Source organism: Phocoena phocoena, chromosome 10 (assembly GCF_963924675.1).
Source record: "Phocoena phocoena chromosome 10, mPhoPho1.1, whole genome shotgun sequence".
In the NCBI taxonomy this organism is placed as follows: domain Eukaryota; kingdom Metazoa; phylum Chordata; class Mammalia; order Artiodactyla; family Phocoenidae; genus Phocoena; species Phocoena phocoena.
The window spans coordinates 11118138-11141964 of record NC_089228.1 but is presented as its reverse complement, the minus strand read 5'-3'; the positions used below and the strand labels follow the sequence as shown (position 1 = coordinate 11141964).

Sequence of the window (23827 nt, the reverse complement as noted above, 5' to 3'; positions counted from 1 at the left end):
TAGATCTTTTGATGATGGCCATTCTGACCAGCGTGAGGTGAATACCTCATTGTAGTTTTGATTTGCATTTCTCTAATAATTAGTGATATTGGGCATCTTTTCATGTGCCTCTTGGCCATCTATTTGTCTTCCTTGGTGAAATGTCTATTTAGGTCTTCTGCCCATTTTTTAACTGGATTGTTTGTTTTTTTGATATTGAGCTCCATGAGCTGTTTGTATATTTTGGAGATTAATCCTTTGTCTGTTGTTTCATTTGTGAATATTTTCTCCCATTCTGAGGGTTGTCTTTTTGTCTTGTTTATGGTTTCTTTTGCTGTGCAAAAGCCTTTAAGTTTAATTAAGTCCAGTTTATTTGTGTTTTTATTTCTCTTACTCTAGGAGGTGGATTAAAAAAGATCTTGCTGTGATTTATGTCAAAGAGTGTTCTTCCTATGTTTTTCTCTAAGAGATTTGTAGAGTCCAGTCTTAACATTTAGGTGTTTAATCCATTTTGAGTTTATTTTTGTATATGGTGTTAGGGAGTGTTCTAATTTCATTCTTTTACATGTAGCTGTCCAGTTTTCCCAGCACCACTTATTGAAGAGGCTGTCTCTTTTCCATTGTATGTTCTTGCCTCCTTTGTCGTAAATTAAGAGATTGCTTGTGTTTTGAGTTCTGATTTCGTTGTCTAATCTATCTGCTACACTTACTTTCAGAGTTCTCAGTTAGCTGCTGCATGCATTCTGTCCATGGTGTTTAGTTACATTCAGTGGAAGGGACAGGGTGGAGTGTGTTTACCTAATCTTAACCAGAACACTGTGAACTACTTTTTAACATCACATTTCTTGGACTCTATGCGATGATGATAGCAAATATCCAATGCTTCCCCTGTACCTGTAACCAGTGCCTGAAACAGGCATTGTTCTAAATGGTGTATGTATTTTAAATCATTTAACTTGAGGTAGAGACTTGGTTATCTTCATTTTACATTTGGAGAAAGTGAGTTTTAATAAAGACTAGGCTTTTGGGTTTTTTTTGGCTGCATCGGGTCTTCGTTGCTGTGCACGGGCTTTCTCTAGTTGCGGCGAGCAGGGGCTACTCTTTGTTGCGGTGCACAGGCTTCTCATTGTGGTGGCTTCTCTTGTTGCGGAGCATGGGCTCTAGGCGCACAGGCTTCAGTAGTTGTGGCACACGGGCTTAGGTGCTCTGTGGCATGTGGGATCTTCCCGGACCAGGGCTCAAATCTGTGTCCCCTGCAATGGCAGGGGGATTCTTAACCACTGTGCCACCAGGGAAGTCCCCTCTTATTTTGTTTTAAAAGAATTCAAGATTCATTTTACCATTTGTAGGTTACAAGTTGTGATTTCCATCACAGTGTTTTTCTTAAGACTAAAAGGCTTTTGTTATGTATGTAACTCATTGATGTGTAGCATTTGGTTGGTTTTAGGAATCCCCTTTTTAAATTTAAATAATAGAAGCCTATTTTAGGATTTGAAGGAAAGTTTTTCTTTTTTTTTTTTTTTTTTTTTGTGGTATGCGGGCCTCTCACTGTTGTGGCCCCTCCCCGTTGCGGAGCACAGGCTCCGGATGTGCAGGCTCAGCGGCCATGACTCATGGGCCTAGCCGCTCCACGGCATGTGGGATCTTCCTGGACCGGGGCACGAACCCGTGTCCCCTGCATCGGCAGGCGGACTCTCAACCACTGCGCCACCAGGGAAGCCCAGTTTTTCTTTTTATAATTTTTTTTTGAACAAGCTGTACATGCACACACAGAAGGGCATACAGTGAAAAATAAGTCTCTTTCTCATTTTAGTTCCATCAATACCCAGTTCTTCCCAGAAAGAGGGAAAGAAACTTTTAAATATAGAAAATAACTTATTTTGTTCAGTATAACTGACGTATAGCACTGTATAAACTTTTAAGGTGTACCGCATAATGATTTGACTTATGTACATCATGAGATGATTACCATAATAAATTTAGTGACATCTATCATCTCATATAAAATTAAAAGAAAAAAATTCCCTTAGAACGCTTAGGATTTACTCTTTTAATAGTTTTCATATGTAACATCAACATTATAATTAATTATATTAATCATGTTGTACATTACATCTCTAGTACTTCTTTATCTCATAACTGGAAGTTTGTACCTTTTGACTGCCTTTATCCAATTCCCCCTCCCCCCACCCCTCACCTCTGGTAGCCACAAATCTGACCTCTAAAAAGAGTGTTTGTTTTTGAAGTATAATTGACCTGTAATACTGTGTTAGTTCCTGATGCACAGTATAGTGACTTGATATTTCAGTACGTTACAAAATGATCATACCGTAAGTCATCATCTGTTACCATATATACTTATTACATTATTATTAACTGTATTCCCCCACGCTTGTACATTTCATCTCCATGAGTCATGTATTTTGTAACTGGAAGATTGTACCTCTTAATTTTCCTGAGCTGTTTCACTCATCCCCTCCACCCTCCTCCTCTCTGTTTTCTCTGTATCTGTGGCTCTGTTTCTGTTTTGCTACGTTCATTTGTTTTGTTTTTTAGGTTCCACATATAAGTGAAATCATACTGTATTTGTCTTTCTCTGTCTGACTTATTTTGCTTAGCATGATATCCTCTAGGTCCATCCATGTTGTCACAAATGGCAAGATTTCATTCTTTTTTATACCTAGTATTCCATTGAATGTATATATATCTATACACATGCACGCACATATCACACCCATCACACCCCACATCTTTTTTTATCCATTCATCTATTGGTGGGCACTTAAGGTTGCTTCCTTATCTTGGATATTGTCAGTGATGCTGCAGTGAACATGGGGTGCATATATCTTTTCGAATTAGTGTTTTTGTTTTCTTTGGAAAAAACCGAGAAATGGAATTGCTGGATTGTATGGTAATTCAATTTTTGATTTTTTAAGGAACCTCCATACTATTCCATAGTGGCTATATCAATTTATATTCTCACTGACAGCACACAACAAGGGTTCCTTTTTCTCCACATCCTTGCCAGCACTTGTTATTTGATGTTTTTTGATAATAGCCACTTTGAAAGGTGTGAGGTGATATCCTATTGTGATTTTGATTTGCATTTCCCTGATGATTAGTGATGTTGAGCATCCTTTCATGTGTGTGTTGGCCATCTGTATGTGTTCTTTGAAAAAATGTTTATTCATGTCCTCTGCCCATGTTTTTTTTAATATTTATCTCTGCTGTTGAGGTCTTAAGATTAGCACCTTTCAACATTTTTATTTATTTATTTATTTTTACATTTATTTTTGGCTGTGTTGGGTCTTCGTTTCTGTGCGAGGGCTTTCTCTAGTTGTGGCAAGCGGGGGCCACTCTTCATTGTGGTGTGCGGGCCTCTCACTATCGCGGCCTCTTATGTTGTGTAACACAGGCTTCAGACACACAGGCTCAGTAGTTGTGGCTCACGGGCTTAGTTGCTCCACGGCATGTGGGATCTTCCCAGACCAGGGCTCGAACCCATGTCCCCTGCAGTGGCAGGCAGATTCTCAACCACGGCGCCACCAGGGAAGCCCTGCCCATTTTTAATTGGACTGTTTTTTGATGTTGAGTTTTATGAGTTCTTTGTATATTTCGGATATTAAATCCATATCATGTTATCTTCTCCCATTCAGTAGGCAGCGTGTTTGTTTTGTTGATAGTTTCCTTTGCTGTGCAAAAGCTTTTTAGTTTGACGTAGTCACATTTGTTCAGTTTTGCTTTTGTTTCCTTTCCCTGAGGAGACATACCCAAAAAAATACTGCTAAAGACTGATGTCAGGGGACTTCCCTGGTGGTCCAGTGGTTAAGACTCAACTCTCCCAATGCAGGGCGCCCAGGTTTGATCCCTGATTGGGGAACTAGATCCCATATGCCCCAACTAAAAGAGTCCTCATGCCGCAACTAAAGATCCTGCATGCCTTGACGAAGATCCCGCGTGCTGCAACTAAGACCCAGCACAGCCCAATAGAAAAATAAATATTTTTTTTTTAAAAAAAGACTGATGTGAAAGAGCATATGGCCTATGTTTTCTTGTAGGTGTTGTATGACTTTAGTTCTTACACTTAATGTAGCTGTACAGTTTTCCCATCACTATTTATTGAAGAGGCTATCTTTTTCCCATCATGTATTCTTGCCTCCTTTGTCATAGATTGATTAATCTAGTGTGAAATCCAGCAAAGGGCATGTGTGCCCATGGTGCCGAAAGCCAAACTCTGATAGTGGTAGTTTGCAGCAAAGTAAGGATATGTTGCAGGATGCCAGCAAGGGAGTAGGAGGCAAGCCTCAGATCCACTCCAACTTGGTCTTTGAGTTAGTTTTTTGTTTTTGTTTTTTTAAAGGGGGGAGAACAAAGAAGCTGGGATTAATCATTGTCATGGGACATTTCTTACTTGAAGTTTTGGGAGTTTGGTTTATGAGTATCTGCCAAGTGGTCCATGGGTTGGGGGTCTGTTAGCTCATCTTGCCCTGGAGAACAACCTGAGTTTGTACGTTATTGATGGTATGATGATATCTATGATAGCAGTTTTAGTACATTATCGATGTCATTGACAACAGCTGTTTCAGTCATCCAACTGGTTGATTAGTATTAAGTTAGCACAGCATTGAGGTCAGAGGAGACAAGAAAGGGAATAAAGTATAGGACAGAGAGATTAATGATAAACTTGGTAAGGGAACTTAGTTTTAGGGAGACTCAGTTTCAAGTGTGGGTTCATTTCTGGGCTCTCTGTTCTGTCCATTGATCTATGTGTCTGTTTTTCTGCCAGCACCGTACTGTTTTGGTTATTGTAGCTCTGTAGAATAGCTTGAAATCAGGTAGTGTGGTATCTTCAGCTTTGTTCTTCAAGATTGTTTTGGCTATTCAGAGTCTTTTGTGTTCTTATACAAATTTTAGAATTATTTGTTCTACTTCTGTGAAAAGTGCCGTTGGTATTTTGATAGGAATTGCATTGAATCTGTAGATTATCTTGGGTAATATGGTTATTTTAACAATATTTATTCTTCCAATACATGACCATGGTATATCATCTTACATCTTGTGTCATCTTCCGTTTATTTAATCAGTGTCTTACAGTTTTCTGAGTACAGGTCTTTTACCTCCTTAGGTAGGTTTATTCCTAGATATTTTATTCTTTTTGATGCAGTTGAAAATGGGATTTTTTTTCTTGCTTTCTCTTTCTGATAGTTCACTGTTAGTGTGTACAGACACAATAGATTTCTATATATTAACTTTGTATTCTGCAATTTTACTGAATTCATTGATGATTTTTTTTTTTTTTTTTTTTTTTTTTGGCGGTACGTGGGCCTTTCACTGTTGTGGCCTCTCCCGTTGGGGAGCACAGGCTCCAGACGCGCAGGCTCAGCGGCCATGGCTCACGGGCCCAGCCGCTCCGCGGCACGTGGGATCTTCCCAGACCGGGGCACGAACCCGTGTCCCCTGCATCGGTAGGCGGACTCTCAACCACTGCACCACCAGGGAAGCCCGATGAATTTTTTTTGATGGTGTCTAGAATTTTTTATATGTACTATCGTATTATCTGCAAACAATGGCAGTTTTACTTTCTTTCCAGTTTGGATTCCTTTAATTTCTTTTTATTGTCACTTTCTTTATGAAAAGGTATTTGTTACAAAGGAAAGTAAAACTAAAAAAAGTAGTCAAATTGTCTAGAGACCAACCAGTAGTAATAGTATCAATGCCTGAAAATGTGACTTGTATGCTAATTCCCCTGACCCTCATGCTTCGGACTTCAGAACCTGCTTCATCCTACATGTAGAAGATTAGTAGACTTTTTTCATACAAAGATACAAGTATTTATTACAGATTTATAGTGGGCTCTTGATGTTCATGGGAAATACATCCAGACATGTTAATGGCTTGACAAGTTAGCAAATACTGTATTTGCTAAAGCTCTCCAGCACTGATTTCTTTTGGGGCCCTTTTTTCATTGTTATTGCATCATCAGAATTTCTGACTGAGTGAAGATGCTGCACTGTGGTGTGGTTGCCCAGTGATTGAGTAGGATGCTTACTAGCAGATTGTTCTATAGACTAGCAAATTAATTTTCTTCAGCAGTTATTGGATGTAGATTTAGTAAAACCGTTACTAATGTGCTGTTAATGAAAGTTGTAGTGAACATAGGAAATAGTCATTAGAGACCTTTTGAAGTGAATTTTCTTCAGGAATAGAGGTTAGCAGGAATGAGAGTTTTCAGGCTCCTAATTGAAATTGTGGGTTTGAGAACATTTTAATCCTCAAGACTTGTCTTTGTTAAGGAGATTGCTGCATAGTAGCTCTATTGGTATTAGCAGGCAGTAGGGATTAATTAGTTGCTTGAAATGAGTTGAATTAGAGTGACAGGCATTTAATTAGTTCCCTATGTCATTATGCTTAGTAAAAAGTTTTTTTTTTTTTTTAATTAGGCTGTGAACTTCAATTAATTTATTTTATTTATTTTTGGCTGTGTTGGATCTTCGTTTCTGTGTGAGGGCTTTCTCCAGTTGCGGCAAGCGGGGGTCACTCTTCATCGCGGTGTGCGGGCCTCTCACTATCACGGCCTCTCTTGCAGAGCTCAGGCTCCAGACGCGCAGGCTCAGTAGTTGTGGCTCACAGGCCTAGTTGCTCCACAGCATGTGGGATCTTCCCAGACCAGGGATTGAACCTGTGTCCCCTGCATTGGCAGGCAGATTCTCAACCACTGTGCCACCAGGGAAGCCCGCTTAGTAAAAAGTTTTTATCTAAAGAATTCTCATCTGTTATATTCAGATTTCATAGTTTCATATCAAAGAAAACATAGTGTCTTTCACCTAGTTTTAATGTTGCTACCTGAAAATAACTTTTAATTCATCTTGCTACTATTTGGGGTGCATAGATAAAACCTAACCAATAGTTAACTTTAAAAATAAACTATTCACCTGAAGTCCCTCCCAAGGCAAAACTGATTGCTTGCCAAATTACCATAAATTTACCATCAAAAAAGAACAAAACAAAAAAACCTGGCAATTTCAATCCTAAAACCTGGAGACTTGCCTAACTGGACCCTTTAAAGGAGTGGTCTTCAGTCCACAAGTATATCAAGAGTGCGTCTGACAGCAGAGAGACAGTTCTTGAGTGGTTTACGAGGATCAGTATAGCAGTTAAGGGTTAAATATTACATATTATGCATCCGAGTGGGTCTGGGGCCTTAAATATCACTCCTTCAGAGAGGCTTTCCTTGGGTACCCAGTCATCCTGCATTATCTCCTCTGTAGGATATATTTGTTGTGTGATGTTATTATATTTGTTTCCTAGTTACTTTTCTTTTCCTTTTCTCTGTTGTTGAATAAGTGAGTGAATAAATGAATGAATAAAGGCAGAGGCACAGTAGCTTTGTGGGTTGATAAAACCATAAAGGAGGGGGTGAACAATAATAGGTGTTTGTGAATCATTACAATACAGATTCATTATCTGTGTCTGCTGTTGATGATTGGATCATCTGCGAAGCAGGCTTTTATAATTGGCCTGCCGACATTAGAACATCTAGACCAGAGTTTGTAAATGCCTAGCATGAGAGCCGCAAGCACTTCTCCCTCATCTGTGTGGATAACACAGATGAAAGAAGAGCACAGCACTCACTGTGCCCAGGTGGAAGCCGCTGCCAGTCAGTTTGAGTTGGCAGACCAGATGGAAAACATTGGCATCTAGACCACAGTCTACACGGGGGCCTGTCCGTGCCAGAATCTAGGGATGCCTTTATCTTTTTGGCTAGTGCTTTTTGAAGAGTTAGAAGTTTTTTTTGAGTCAGTATTGTTGCAAATTACGCCATTTTTTGAAGGGTAATCCTGGAACTTTATGATTCTGTAGAAAGTTTTTATTACTTAATTTGCTTCAGAAAAATAGCTCTTCAGTTTGGTTTATTTGGAATGATGGCCCATTTTCAGAATCTGGGCCATTTGGAGATGAGAGGCCTTAATTGATTATGCCCCTAAGAAACCTAACATTTAAAAATTTTGCATGCTACTTAATTTTTTCTGGTAAGGACTGAAGAGAATCCCTCCCTCTCAGAACAAACAAAAAACACAAGCAAACCCACTGGGATTCTGACAGACATTATTCCTTGGTTACTAATATTTAAATCTCAAATGAATCTTAACATGTGCTTTTAAACTGACATCCTGTGGGAAGGAATTTTGTCTGTAGTTGGAAGTAACTCTGGTACATAAAACTGAGAACAAATTACTGTCTTTTGGGAAGTTATTTAAGGAAATGTCCAAAATGTTCTAAAATAGAAAATGAACATTGTATGATCCTTGAAATACTGCTGTAGTGAATGATCTTTTCTAGCCCCTTAAAAAGAGGTTGTAGGGAGATATCCTTAGATAAGATGTATGTGTTCACAGTGGTAACTACTGTATGAAACGTTTAGAAAGAAAAGAAGAAGAATATGTGTTAAGTGGGACAGTTTTCCCCAAAAGTAAGAGGAATTTAGACTTGGAAGAGCACACTATGTTTAATTCATTTCCCAGCTTATAAATAAATATTAAAACATTGGAGTAGATTTTAAAATGCCAATTTTAAAGCTCAGAGGCATTTTCCTTATACTGAAACTATAAAACATGGATTTTTCTATTAGAAGACATTTGTAAGTTAGTATTCTTTTAGAATATTAAAGGACAAAACAAGATTAGCAATGACTTGTTCCTGAACTAGGTGTCATAATTCCTTGTGATTGAATGTATTCATGAATTTCACTACTATTGTAGTAGGTAATTTATCTTCTAATTCTAGTTGTGTCCTAGATATGATATACAAGAAGATGGTATTCGATTATTCCATTTAAGAAATCTTTTATTTGGAAACAATTTCAAATTTACAGAAATTTTGCGGGAATAAAAGCATTCCAAAAAACATTTATATACCCTTTATTGAGGCCAAACATTTTACCTCATTAGCTTTATCATTCATGCACTGCGTGTGTCACCTGAGGTAAGTAAGGTCTATGCACCATGGCCCTTATTCCTAAATACTTAAGTTTGTGTTTTCTAAGCTTAGGAATATTCCCTTGCATAACTAATTTAGTTGCCAACTTCATTATGTTAGAAAATGATACCTCACATTTTATCTCTTTCTGTTTTGTCACTTGACCCGATAATGTTGTTTATAGTGTTTTTGTTCTCCAGTGCAGGATCCAGTCTAGGGTCAGCCACTGCATTTAGTTGTCCTGTCGTTTTAGTCCCCTCTATCTAGTCTGAAACATTTTTACAGCCTTGATCTTTTATGACATTGACATCTTTGAAAAATAACCCTCCCTCCCCCGCCTTTTTAAGAGAACGTTCCTCTGTTTTGGATGTTTCTTCATGATTAGATTATGAAGAAAATATGTTAGAAAATGATAACCTCACATTTTACCTCTTCCTATTTTGTCACTTGACCCGATAATGTTGTTTATATTGTTTTTGTTCTCCAGTGCAGGATCCAGTCTAGGGTCAGGTACTGCATTTAGTTGTCATGTCTTTTTAGTCCCCTCTATCTAGTTTGAAACATTTTTACAGCCTTGATCTTTTATGACATTGACATCTTTGAAAAATTACCCTCCCTCCCCCGCCTTTTTAAGAGAATGTTCCTCTATTTTGGATCTTTCTTCATGATTAGATTTAGTTTATGCATTCTCAGCTGAAATACTATATGGGGGATATTGTGTCCTCGTAGTAATACTTCTGTAGGCACATGAAGTCCATCTGAGAAGCCCATGTGAAGTCAAGATGTTGTCTGATTTCTCCATTGTAGAATTGCTTGTTTTTCCCTCTGCAACTGATGCGTAGTTTGTGGGGTACACTTTAAGATCATGGAAATACCCTACTCCTCATCAGAAGTTCCCCTAGATCTACCTTTCATTTTAAATAACTTCAGTAAAAAATAGGTTGCCATTTTTTTAACTTTTGTAAATTGAAATAAAAGAGCAATATTATCAGTAATTCTACTTATTAGTGAAATATAAGAAGCGTAATAATGCTACAAACTAGGAAAATGGGTATTGATAATAACAGTTTTCCATTTGAATTAAAAGTTCTTGGAAAGCAAAATGACTAACTTGTGTATTTATTGGCCATGTCTTCTCACTTGTCAAGTGTGTAAATTTTGGCGATTAAACAATTGAGTCATAATGTGAGATGACCACTCTGCTTAACATGCGAAAGTAGTTTCTTTGGCTGAAAGGAGAAATTTAGTTATGAGTATTTTGTTGTGCTCTTTATTTCATTCTTTAGCTTGATAACTAAAGCCTTAAAAAATAAAAAGATTCTTAGAGAAAGAAACTGTGAGACATTTGTCAAAGCAGGTATTTTTCCACTTGTGTTTAAAGTTTATTGAATTGGATTGGACTGCTACTACAGAGGAACAGATTAAGCAAAAAGAAACTTCTACTACCATGTTGTTAATAGCTTGATTTCCACATTTGTTCATTTAAAAGAGCAACGGTAAAGTCTAATCTGTTCCATTTGGAGTCCCTACTTTAAAGTCCTGAAATGTATGAGTATTTCACTGTGTTCTCACTAGTGTCAGATATCATGGTATATAAGCAGCCAGTGCTGCATGGTACATCTCTGTACATTAACCTGTTTACAAAGAATAGACCCCTCCCCCATTCTTACTGTCTTAGAGTACACTCAATGAAGTGTCCTTTCACTAATACAGGTCCACTGCCTCCTGTTTTCTGCCTTCGTGGTGTTAACTTTTGCCTTGGTTGTTCTCTTTCCTTCCCCTTTTCTATTTGTCTCATTCCTACGATCTGCAGTAATAAATTTAGGTCAGCTCTGTTTGCTGAAGTTGACACTAACAAAACTTTATGGGACAAGGTCTGCTTTTAGCCTTTGGTATACTAATGAATTTTTGGAGAAAAAAAAAAAGAGCCACATTTTTCCTACTGCTGTAGGCATTCATCTCTTAACTATATTTTAAATGAGAGGCCTATGAATAAAACATAAAACCATAAATGTTAGAGCTCGAAGTGATTTTGGAAATACTCTTCCAAGTACCTTTTTCTCTAGTAAGAAAGCTTAGTCTTGAGGGTAAGATGACTTGCATGTGGTTAGTAAGTAGTGTAATTGGTTGTAAGATTCCTGGACCTTGAGATAGTCTTTTTTTTCTACCATTTTATTTTGCTTCAATTTTATCTTGTCCGAAGCCAGATTCCAAAGATGCTACCTTGTGACTTTGGGTACATTGTTAACTGCAGTTCTGTCCACTGTCACAAAATCACAGTGAGTGCCACTTGTGATCTTGAATTTGTGTTATTAAGAGAAGGTCAGTTTATGTTTCATATCCTATTTAGGAAGACAGGTATGAAAGCATATTTTTACTTCTCTTCACAGATCTTAAAAATGATGGGACTTTGAGCAAATGACTTAACCTATCTTTGCCTTGGTTTTCTCATCTGAAAAATGGGCATAATGCTACTTACTTCATAGGGTTGTTATAAGGATTAAGTAAGTTAATACTGATTAATATTTACTAAGTACTTAAAACAGTGCTTCACATTATTTAAGTGTTTGTTAAAATAAATAGCATGATTCACAAGTAAGTAGTACTTTTTTTTTTTTTTTTTTTTTTGGCGGTACGCGGGCCTCTCACTGTTGTGGCCTCTCCCGTTGCAGAGCACAGGCTCCGGACGCGCAGGCTCAGCGGCCATGGCTCACGGGCCCAGCCGCTCCGCGGCATGCGGGATCTTCCCGGACCGGGGCACGAACCCGTGTCCCCTGCATCGGCAGGCAGACTCTCAACCACTGTGCCACCAGGGAAGCCCAAGTAGTACTTTTAAAGCATCTACTTGTTTCCTGAATTGCTAGTCTCAGCCTAGTGGCATTTTGACAGCATAGAAATAAATTCTGTTATTTAGAGCACAACTGCCAACTTAGTGGTTTAGTTATTCAACACAAACTTTGAAAAGTGACGATTAAGATTTGATACGAAGAAAGAAGTTGAAAATGCTTCCAAGTCTGTAAAGTTGTTATACCACAGAATCCATTCATAAAAGCTAATGAATGATTTTTGAACATTTTGCTGTACTCAAGACATTTGGGGATTAAAAACCCGAAGATTTGATTACCTAATTTTCAGCCATTGCAGATTAGCAGTGCCAGGTGAATTAGGGAAAGTTATTGTTAACATCTGCCAGCAGTGAGAAGTAATGGTGAAGAGAGAGATGAACATTTATGAAAGTTCAGGGGCAGCCGTGTATACTACAGCCCCCTACATCATTTCATCATGGGCTGGTACTATAATTGATGGTCGTAATCATAAAATTTTACTACCAGAAGGGCCCTTAAGGGTTATCAAATTTAGTTTTGCTTTTTTAAAAAAAATATTTTAAGTATTTTCACTTTTTTTTTTGGGCCACACTGCGTGGCATGTGGGATCTTAGTTCCCCAACCAGGAATAGAACCTGAGCCCCCTGCAATGGAAGCACAGATTCTTTTTTTTTTTTTTTTAACATCTTTATTGGAGTATAATTGCTTTACATTGTTGTTTTAGTTTCTGCTTTATAACAAAGTGCATCAGCTATACATATACATATATCCCCATATCCCCCCTCTCTTGGGTCTCCCTCCACCCATCCCTATCCACCCTCTCTAGGTGGTCACAAAGCACCGTGCTGATCTCCCTGTGCTATGTGGCTGCTTCCCACTAGCTATCTGTTTTACATTTGGTAATGTATATATGTCAGTGCTACTCTCTCACTTCGTCCCAGCTCACCCTTCCACCCTCTCCTTGTCCTCATATCCATTCCCTATGTCTGCGTCTTTATTCCTGTCCTTCCTTTAGGTTCTTCAGAACCTTTTTTTTTTTTAGATTCCATATATATGTATTAACATACGGTATTTGTTTTTCTCTTTCTGACTTACTTCACTTTGTATGACAGACTCAAGGTCCATCTACCTCACTACAAATAACTCGATTTCCTTTCTTTTTATGGCTGAGTAATATTCCATTGTATATATGTGCCACATCTTCTTTATCCATTCATCTGTCGATGGACACTTAGGTTGCTTCCATGTCCTGGCTGTTGTAAATAGTGCTGCAGTGAACATTGTGGTATGTGACTCTTTTTGAATTATGGTTTTCTCAGGGTATATGCCCAGTAGTGGGATTGCTGGGTTGTATGGTAGTTCTATTTTTAGTTTTTTTTTTTTTTTTTTTTTTTAGTTTTTTAAGGAACCTCCACACTGTTCTCCATAGTGGCTGTACAAATTACATTCCCACCAACAGTGTAGGAGCATTCCCTTTTCTCCACACCCTCTCCAGCATTTATTGTTTGTAGATTTTTGGATGATGGCCAATCTGACTGGTGTGAGGTGATAGCTTATTGTAGTTTTGATTTGCATTTCTCTGGTGATTAGTGATGTTGAGCATCCTTTCATGTGTTTGTTGGCAATCTGTATATCTTCTTTGGAGAAATGTCTATTTAGGTCTTCTGCCCATTTTTGGATTGGGTTGTTTGTTTTTTTGATATTGAGCTCCATGAGCTGCTTGTATACTTTGGAGATTAATCCTTTGTCAGTTGCTTCATTTGCAAATATTTTCTCCCATTCTGAGGGCTGTCTTTTTGTCTTGTTTATGGTTTCCTTTGCAGTGCAAAAGCTTTGAAGTTTCATTAGGTCCCATTTGTTTATTTTTGTTTTTATTTCCATTTCTCTAGGAGGTGGGTCAAAAAGAATCTTGCTGTGATTTATGTCACAGAGTGTTCTGCCTATGTTTTCCTCTAAGGGTTTTACAGTGTCTGGCCTTACATTTAGGTCTTTAATCCATTTTGAGTTTATTTTTGTGTATGGTGTTAGGGAGTGTTCTAATTTCATTCTTTTTCATGTAGCTGGGCAGTTTTCCCACCACCACTGATTGAAGAGGCTGTCTTTTCTCCACTGTATATTCTTGCCTCCTTTATCAAAGATAAGGTGACCATATGTGCGTGGGTTTATGTCTGGGCTTTCTGTCCTGTTCCATTGATCTATATTTCTGTTTTTGTGCCAGTACCACACTGTCTTGATTACTGTAGCTTTGTAGTATAGTCTGAAGTCAGGGAGTCTGTTTCCTCCAGCTCCGTTTCTCTTTCTCAAGATTGCTTTGGCTATTCGGGGTCTTTTGTGTTTCCATACAAATTGTGAAATTGTTTGTCCTAGTTCTGCGAAAAATGCCATTGGTAGTTTGATAGGGATTGCATTGAATCTGTAGATTATTTTGGGTAGTATAGTCATTTTTCAATGTTGATTCTTCCAGTCCAAGAACATGGTATATCTCTTCATCTGTTTGTATCATCGTTAATTTCTTTCATCAGTGTCTTATAGTTTCCTGCATACAGGTCTTTTGTTCTTAGGTAGGTTTATTCCTAGGTATTTTATCCTTTTTGTTGCAGTGGTAAATGGGAGTGTTTTCTTAATTTCTCTTTCAGATTTTTCATCATTAGTGTATAGGAATGCAAGAGATTTCTGGGAAGTGCAGATTCTTAACCACGGGACCGCCAGGAAAGTCCCTAGTTTTCTATTTTTACAATTTGTAAAATAAGCCTGAAACACCAAGAACACATTAAATCATGTTCCATAGACTGTGAGAAGTTAGCCAAGTATGTATTTCATTTTAGAAAGCTTCCTGTGCTTTTTTAAAAGTTTTGTTATCTAAAAACTTTAGCTACAATTTCTGGCTGCTTTATTATGTATAGCACCTTTTCCTAATATACTAAATAAATGAAGCATTATCTCATACACACCTCTCCTCAGATATTAATTAAAGCCTATTACAGTTCACAATGGCGATCTGTAAGACATGTAATCAGCAACTATTGAGCTATGTGACCTTGGGAATTTATTTCTTGTTCTGTGAAGTGGTAGTGATAATTGCCTCCCTTTACATCATACATTTCTAAAAAATGTAAAACACACAAAATGTTAAAATTACCATCTTAACTATTTTTGGGTGTACAGTGCTATTAAATACATTCACATTTTTGTGTAACCATCACTGCTGTCCATCTATAGGACCTTTGATCTTCCCAACCTGAAATTCTGTACTCAGTAAGCATTAACTCCTTGTTTCCCCCTTCTCTAGCCTTTGGCAAGTACCATTCTATTTTCTGTCTTAATGAATTTAACTACTCTAGGCTCCTTATTTAAATAGAATCCTGAAGTATTTGTCTTTTTTCTGACTGCCTTACCCTAGCATAATGTCTTCAAGGTTCATCCACGGTGTAGCATGAATGAGGTTGGGTTTTTTTAATGTCTTTGTTGGAGTATAATTGTTTTACATTGTTGTGTTAGTTTCTGCTGTATAACAAAGTGAATCAGCAGTACGTATATACGTATATCCGCATATCCCCTCCCTCTTATGTCTCCCTCCCACCCTCCCTGTCCCACTCCTCTAGGTGGTCACAAAGCACCGAGCTGATCTCCCTGTGCTATGCGGCTGCTTTCCCCTAGCTGTCTGTTTTACATTTGGTAGTGTATATGTGTCAGTGCTACTCGTCCACTTTGTCCCAGCTTACCCTTCCCCCTCCCCATGTGCTCAAGTCCATGAATAAGGTTTTTAAGGCTGAAAAATACTGCATCGTAGGACTAGACCACACTTTATCTGCTCATCTGCAGGTGGACACTCAGGTTGCTTCCACTTTGTGGCTATTATGAATAATTCAGCTGTGCACGTGATTATACAAATATTTCTTCAAGTTCCTGCTTTCATTTGGGTATATACCCAAATGAACTGGAATTGCTGGATCATGTGGTAATTCTATTTTTAATTTTTTGAGGAACTGCCATATTGTTTTTCATTCTCCAGCCCCTGACAGCCACTGATATTTTTACTGTTTTCATAGTTTTGACTTTTTCATAATGTGATATTGTTGGAATCATACAGTATGTAGTCTTTCCACATTGGGTCTTTCATTAAATACGCATTTGAGGCTTCTCCATGTCTCTTGTTGCTTAATAGCTAATTTCTTTTAGTACGGAATAATACTGCATTGTCTGGATATACCAGTCTATCCATTCACTTATTGAAGGACATCTTGGTTGCTCTCAGGTTTTAACACTTATAAATAACGATGCTGTAAGCATTTATTGTGTGAGTTTTTGTGTGGACTTAACTTTGCAAGTCCTTTGGGTAAATACCAAGGAGTGTCATTGTTGGATTGTATGGTAAGAGTATGTTTGGTTTTCTAAGAAACTGTCAAAGTGTCTTCCAAAGTGGCTGTACCATTTTGCAAACCTATCAGCAATGACTGAGAGTTCCTCTTGCTCTACATCCTCATCAGCATTTGGTGTTACCAAAGAATACCAGATTTGGGCCACTCTTATTGCTTTGTGGTGGTATCTCATTGTTTTAATTTGCATTTCTCTGGTGACACATGATGTGGTGCATCTTTTCATATGCTTATTTGCCATCTGTATATCTTCTTTGATGAGATGTCTGTTAAGATCTTTGGCTCATACTTTAATTGGATTGTTTGTTTTTGTACTGCTGAGTTTTAAAAGTTCTTTGTATATTTCCCATAACAGTCCTTTATAGAATATCTTTTGCACATATTTTTCTCTTATTCTGTGGCTTGTTTTCCGAGTCTCTTGGCATTGTCTTTTGCAGAGCAGAAGTTTTTAATGAAGTTATCTTATTATTTCTTTCATAGATTATGCCTTTGGTTTTGCCTTTGCCCATTTTCAGGTTATATTTTTTGTTCTTGTGTTATGGCTAGTTATGATATATGTAGTTCTGATATCATGACTAGATCTTCACACATATAAATCGTATATGTGAAAGTTGTGAAAATTATAATGTCTGTACGTATAAATAAAGTAGTGATTATGGTTGTGTTAACTTTCTTCCTTTCTCTTCTTTCCATCCTTTTATTTCTTTTTCTTTCTTTCTTTTCTTCCTTCTTTCCTTCCCTCCCTCCCTCCCTCCCTCCCTCCCTTTCTTTCTTTCTTTCTTTCTTTCTTTCTTTCTTTCTTTCTCTCTCTCTCTCTGTCTCTCTCTCTCTCTCTGTTTCTCTGTCTCTCTGTCTCTCTGTCTGTCTCTCTTTCTCCTCTCTCTGTCTCTCTGTTTCACATTTTTTTTGAGATTAGCCCAAACTCCACTGAACAGGAGGGGAAAAATTTTTTAAGTAGAACACTTTTGGGGTTATGTAGAAGAAATTAATTTGTAAAATTGGAATTCATTGTGCTTGGTACAATTGGTACTTGTAGACAGTTTTGGAATGAATGTGTGGCAAACAATTGGCCAGTGTTAGGGCCTTGAAAATAGTTCCATTTGTTTAATTACTCCCATGTTGATATATTTCATAATTCCTAATAAATAAGAAACCACTTGAGAAATAAACATTTGGCAAATAAAATATATGAATATGTAAATATATAAAATCTCTGTCAATTGTGACTCATTAGGTCTACTTCATAATTGCAGTCAAAATAAAGAATATGACAAGAAAGATGGAAGACCTGTTAGGAGAGAATTATGATACTTCACTCAACGATATAAGGGATTTGAATGTTTGAGTGGACAAACCATGTGCTTAGGTGGAGAGACTTGGTTAAGTATCAAGAGTTGATAAAGGGCAGTTAGTATTTTAACAGAATTATTAATTTCTAAAGTTTATTTCAAATGCGAGAGATGAAACACATTCCTGAACATTCCAACTTCTTGATCTGCTATATAGAATAATATGTAGGATAAGCTACAGTAATTCATGTAGTCCTAATTTATTTCCAATTAGAAATAAACAGACTAATGGAAAAGAATTGAAGACTCAGATATAGAACTGTCTCTATATGGAATTTGGCATATCACATCAATCTAGTTAGGAAAGTGTGGATTTTTAAATTAGGAGTGAGGGCATCCCTGATGGCGTAGTGGTTAGGAATCCGCCTGCCACTGCAGGGGACACGGGTTGGACCCCTGGTCCAGGAAGACCCAACATGCTGTGGAGCAACTGTGTCTGTGCGCCACAACTACTGAGCCTGTGCTCTAGAGCCCCCCAAGCCACAACTACTGAGCCCACGTGCCACAACTACTGAAGCCCACGCACCTAGAGCCCATTCTCTGCAGCAAGAGAAGCCACTGCAATGAGAAGCCCGTGCACCACAGCGAAGAGTAGCCCCAACTCGCCGCAACTAGAGAAAGCCTGTGCACAGCAAAGAGGACCCAACACAGCCAGAAATAAATAATAAGTATAAATACATAAATATTAAATGAGGAGTGAGGTGATTATAGGTTATACATTTATAAAAAGGACCTTTCTTGCATTGTATAATCAAATCCTAGATGGGTGAACATTTTAAATTTAAAAATATAAATACTCTTAGAAGATATTTAATTTTAGTCCTCTGACAGGAAAGTCAGAAACCAAAAAGAGAATATAATTGATTATGTAAGGGAGGATCATGTTCATGAAGAAAACATTTTATAAGCCTTGTTAAAAGACTGACTCAGAAAAGCAGCAGTGAATTTTAACAGTATTGTCAAAATAATTTCAATCCTAAAAATAGAAAACTTTGAACTTTTACTTCTGATTTACTTGTACCTTGTATGCAAAAATTCACGTGTAGGTGCACGAATTAATAAATGTTCATATGTAGTTGTACAGTATTTCTTAAACTTAAAAATATGTAAAAATTATAGTAGTTTCAGAAGTATCTTTAATGGAAGACTGTGTCTTTGAATGAAAAAAATAATGCACCTCTTCAAGATTTATGGCTATTAGGAGTGTTTTCTTAAGGTATATTGTTACCGTCACTAAAAAATTAGTTATTTGCTAAGATGGGTACAGAGTAATGTTGATGTGAAAGGTTTGCAGTGTTACATGGTTTAATAAACAACGATTAGTCTAAAAATGTTTTCTTTCAGTCAGGTCAATTCAGTGAAGATATGATACCTACAGTGGGCTTCAACATGAGGAAAGTAACTAAAGGTAACGTCACAATAAAGGTACGTCAGCTTCTTGCCATACTTGATTTACATTGTTAGCAGATACAAACTAGGAATTTTTCTGTTTGTTTCTTTGCGTTTTACATGAGTATTGGCAGTTCTTAACTAATGAGTGGGCATGTTCCAAAAGAGTGTAAATCAAGTTTTTTTCTTTCTTGCTCTAATAGATCAAAATGTGTGTGTTGAAATGTTGTTAAGTGCCCATAAAAAACTTAGCATATGGGTTGGCAGAAGTATTATTTGGGATTTAGGTGTTCCTAGGAAAGAAAAATCCCATCTTCAGAGTATTTGGAATGTGATATTATTACATTCTTTCATGAATGATATTTTATATTGAAAGATAATAATTATTTATAATGTTGGTAATTTAGTATTATATTTGTGGTAGCAAATATGGTAAACTAGTTTTCCCTTTCTTTGCTAATAAGCCCTAAAATTAAAACTATAAAACAGTAAAAAGTTAACTAGTTTAACATAATTTTGTTTCTAGAATAAGTTTCATAGGTTTGAATTGTGGACTGTTGGACTGTTTTTTAATTTATTAGTAGTAGTATTTTTGGCTTCCTTGTTCATGGGGGGAGTTTACTTCTATAGCCTGAACTTTATGGCCATTTTACCCAGTTCTTGTGGTTCACAGAAGCTGTTTACTAAATTCGTTCCGTAGCTTATCTAATGAAGCTGCTAATTTTTCGTGTGTGTGTTCATGCATGTTTCCAGTGTCTATGGCTAAATTGGAAGCCTCCTAAAGATAAATATCATGACTTCAGACCTTTACATAGCCCTACAGAGTAGCCATAATAGTGAAATTACTGTGGGTAGTAGCTTTCATATGGGTAAAATAATTTTATATAAGAAAAGCACCTAGGTAGGAATGTTTTCTGTTATGTACAGAATAACTAAAAACGATTAGATGTTAATATATACCCAGTCAGACAACTAAACTTAAATAGATTCTGAATGAACTGTTTTTTTCTGTCTTGGACTCCAAATATGGATGATGGCTGACTATGCAGATTCTAAGAGTGCTATTTCAAAAAATACGTATTTTCAATATTGGAAATTTATTGGTTAACAGGCAAAGAAAGTATTGCACAGAAACCAAACGTTTGCTCAAGCACCACCTATTAGATCTAATGTAAACATATTAAGTATGAGCTTCAAGTTTAGAAGTGGCCCCAAGAACTTCCAGATTAAGAGCTTGTTTGACCTCAAGTTTTTCAAAAGCAGTTTGGCTCTAACACTGTGGAAATGAGCATATCTGCTTGATCTTTCTCCCCTCCTTCTGCTGCTTTTTTCTTCAGTGTGTTATTTGAAATATCTTTATTAAGAACTGTCTATCTTGATTTGAAGATTTGGGACATAGGAGGACAACCCCGCTTCCGGAGCATGTGGGAACGGTACTGCAGAGGGGTCAACGCTATTGTGTAAGCTGCTTCCACACCCCTCCCCCCCATCTCCCCCCCTTGCAGTCAGTTTAGGTTTCAAGGGAAAAATGCTGGTTTTCATACTTTTAAAGGCTCAATTTTTATTTTGGGCAATAACAGTCTTTCTTAGATATTTTCTTAGTGTAATCCCATTAACATCAGACTTTAAAAATAGAATGAGAGTTTTATTTGCTTTTTATGTAGCTAAGAGCTAATGGATATAAATGTTTTACTATCATGTATTAGCCCCCTAAGAACAGTCTACCTATCTACTTATTTTATTGAAGTATAGTTGATTTTCAGTATTGTGTTGGTTTCAGGTATACAGCATAGTGATTCAGTAGTTTTAATTATATTCCATTATAGGTTATTACAAGATAATGGGTATAATTCGCTGTGCTATACAGTATATCCTTGTTGCTTATCTAATTTTATATATAGTAGTTTGTAGAACAGTCTATTAGAAAGTATTTTTGGGTGCCAGCCTTTTAAAATTGAGGACTGTATTTTAATGAACAGTTACAGTATAAATTAAGAAAATTAAAACATCTATTAATTGTGATCATCAAAGAATATGGTGGAGACATATTGAGATCACTTTATGTTTCTGTAAAGCTACATGATAGATGCTGCAGATCGTGAAAAGATAGAAGCCTCTCGAAATGAACTACATAATCTTCTAGATAAGCCACAGTTACAAGGAATTCCAGTGAGTATGGAGTACTGGTTAATTTTACATTATATAATTATAATATTTATAATTATTATTACAAGTATAATTATACATTTTTATTTATTGTGTTTGAAATCAGTAAAATGTCTTTTGTTTTAAAGCGTGGAAGGCTTACATTTACTGAGTATCTGCCACATACTGTGCAGTGTGCTGTTTATTCATTTCTTAACCAGCTGTTTATTGAACTGTATGTAGTAGGAGCAGTGCTTAGTCCTGGGGAAATAGTAGTGAGCAGAAGTGAAAAGAAACATGCTGCCTACAATCATGGAGCTTATGGTTTAGTAGGAAGCTAGGTAGATGATATGAAATCATTTCAATAATACGGCTGTGATCAGTGCTACAAGGGAGAGGTACAAGGGGCTATTGAGTTGTAAGTTAGAGGGGAGATTTAATGTAGTTTGAGGGAAGAAGGAAGGATTCCCTGAGGAAGTGCTGCTTGAGCTGAGATGTGAGGATGTGTAGGCATGTGAGGGATGTGACAGCTGGAGGAAAAGGGAGTTGCAGGCAGAGGCTCTTTGGTAGGAGGAGGTGGGGCACTGGGAGGAAGCCAGTGTTTCTTGAGCACAGAGGAGAGTGAGGAGGGTGGGGTAGAGTGTGGCGAGCTTGCGGCGGCCCGGACACTAGAAGAGGCTGTGTGGGGCGGGACTGGTTGTTTCTCTTTATTTATTTATTTTAATATCTTTATTGGAGTATAATTGCTTTACAATGATGTGTTTCTGCTGTATAACAAAGTGAATCAGCTATACATATACATATATCCCCATATCCCCTCCCTCTTGGGTCTCCCTCCCACCCTCCCTATCCCACCCCTCTAGGTGGACACAAAGCACCGAGCTGATCTCCCTGTGCTGTGCACTTGCTTCCCTCTAGCTATCTATTTTACGTTTGGTACTGTATGTATGTCCATGCCACTGTCTCACTTTGTCCCAGCTTACCCTTCCCCCTCCCCATATCCTCAAGTCCATTCTCTAGTAGGTCTGCATCTTTATTCCCGTCTTGCCCCTAGGTTCTTCTGATCACTTTTTTTCCTTTTTTTAGATTCCATGTATATATGTGTTAGCATTGGTATTTGTTTTTCTCTTTCTGACTTACTTCACTCTGTATGACAGTCTCTAGGTCCATCCACCTCACTACAAATAACTCAATTTCGTTCCTTTTTATGGTTGAGTAATATTCCATTGTATATATGTGCCACATCTTCTTTATCCATTCATCCGATGATGGACACTTAGGTTGCTTCCACCTCCTGGCTATTGTTAAAAGAGCTGCAATGAACATTTTGGTACATGACTCTTTTTGAATTATCGTTTTCTCAGGGTATATGCCCAGTAGTGGGATTGCTGGGTCGTATGGTAGTTCTCTTTTTAGTTTTTTAAAGAACCTCCATACTGTTCTCCATAGTGGCTGTACCAGTTTACATTCCCACCAACAGTGCAAGAGGGTTTCCTTTTCTCCACACCCTGTCCAGCATTTATTGTTTCTAGATTTTTTGATGAGGGACATTCTGACCGGTGTGAGATGATATCTCATTGTAGTTTTGATTTGCATTTCTCTCATGATTAATGATGTTGAGCATTCTGTCATGTGTTTGTTGGCAATCTGTATATCTTTGGAGAAATGTCTATTTAGGTCTTCTGCCCATTTTTGGATTGGGTTGTTTGTTTCTTTGATATTGAGCTCCATGAGTTGCTTGTATGATTTGGAGATTAATCCTTTGTCAGTTGCTTCATTTGCAAATATTTTCTCCCATTCTGAGGGCTGTCTTTTCATCTTGTTTATGGTTTCCTTTGCTGTGCAAAAGCTTTGAAGTTTCATTAAGTCCCATTTGTTTATTTTAGTTTTTATTTTCATTTCTCTAGGAGGTGGGTCAAAAAGAATCTTGCTGTGATTTATGTCACAGAGTGTTCTGCCTATGTTTTCCTCTAAGAGTTTTACAGTGTCTGGCCTTACATTTAGGTCTTTAATCCATTTTGAGTTTATTTTTGTGTATGGTGTTAGGGAGTGTTCTAATTTCATTCTTTTTCATGTAGCTGGGCAGTTTTCCCACCACCACTGATTGAAGAGGCTGTCTTTTCTCCACTGTATATTCTTGCCTCCTTTATCAAAGATAAGGTGACCATATGTGCGTGGGTTTATGTCTGGGCTTTCTGCCCTGTTCCATTGATCTATATTTCTGTTTTTGTGCCAGTACCACACTGTCTTGATTACTGTAGCTTTGTAGTATAGTCTGAAGTCAGGGAGCCTGATTCCTCCAGCTCCGTTTCTCTTTCTCAAGATTGCTTTGGCTATTCGGGGTCTTCTGTGTTTCCATACAAATTGTGAAATTGTTTGTCCTAGTTCTGTGAAAAATGCCATTGGTAGTTTGATAGGGATTGCATTGAATCTGTAGGTTGCTTTGGGTAGTATAGTCATTTTCGCAATGTTGTTTCTTCCAATCCAAGAACATGGTATATCTCTTCATCTGTTTGTATCATCGTTAATTTCTTTCATCAGTGTCTTATAATTTTCTGCATATAGGTCTTTTGTCTCCTTAGGTAGGTATTCCTAGGTATTTTATTCTTTTTGTTGCAGTGGTAAATGGGAGAGTTTTCTTAATTTCCCTTTCAGATTTTTCATCATTAGTGTATAGGAATGCAAGAGATTTCTGTGCATTAATTTTGTATCCTGCTACTTTACCAAATTCATTGATTAGCTCTAGTAGTTTTCGGGTAGCATCTTTAGGATTCTCTATGTATAGTGT

At 37.4% G+C, this 23827-nt stretch overlaps 1 protein-coding gene across 1 annotated transcript in view; it reads left to right on the top strand.

Annotated features, from left to right (window-relative positions):
• The window catches only part of ARL8B (ADP ribosylation factor like GTPase 8B), a 65275-nt gene that overhangs the window by 30501 nt on the left and 10947 nt on the right, over window positions 1-23827 (top strand). Inside the window, exons 2-4 of the mRNA XM_065885055.1 lie at window positions 18850-18930; window positions 20281-20354; window positions 20970-21063. Coding sequence (XP_065741127.1) covers window positions 18850-18930; window positions 20281-20354; window positions 20970-21063 — 249 coding nt within the window. The remainder of the gene's footprint in view (window positions 1-18849; window positions 18931-20280; window positions 20355-20969; window positions 21064-23827) is intronic.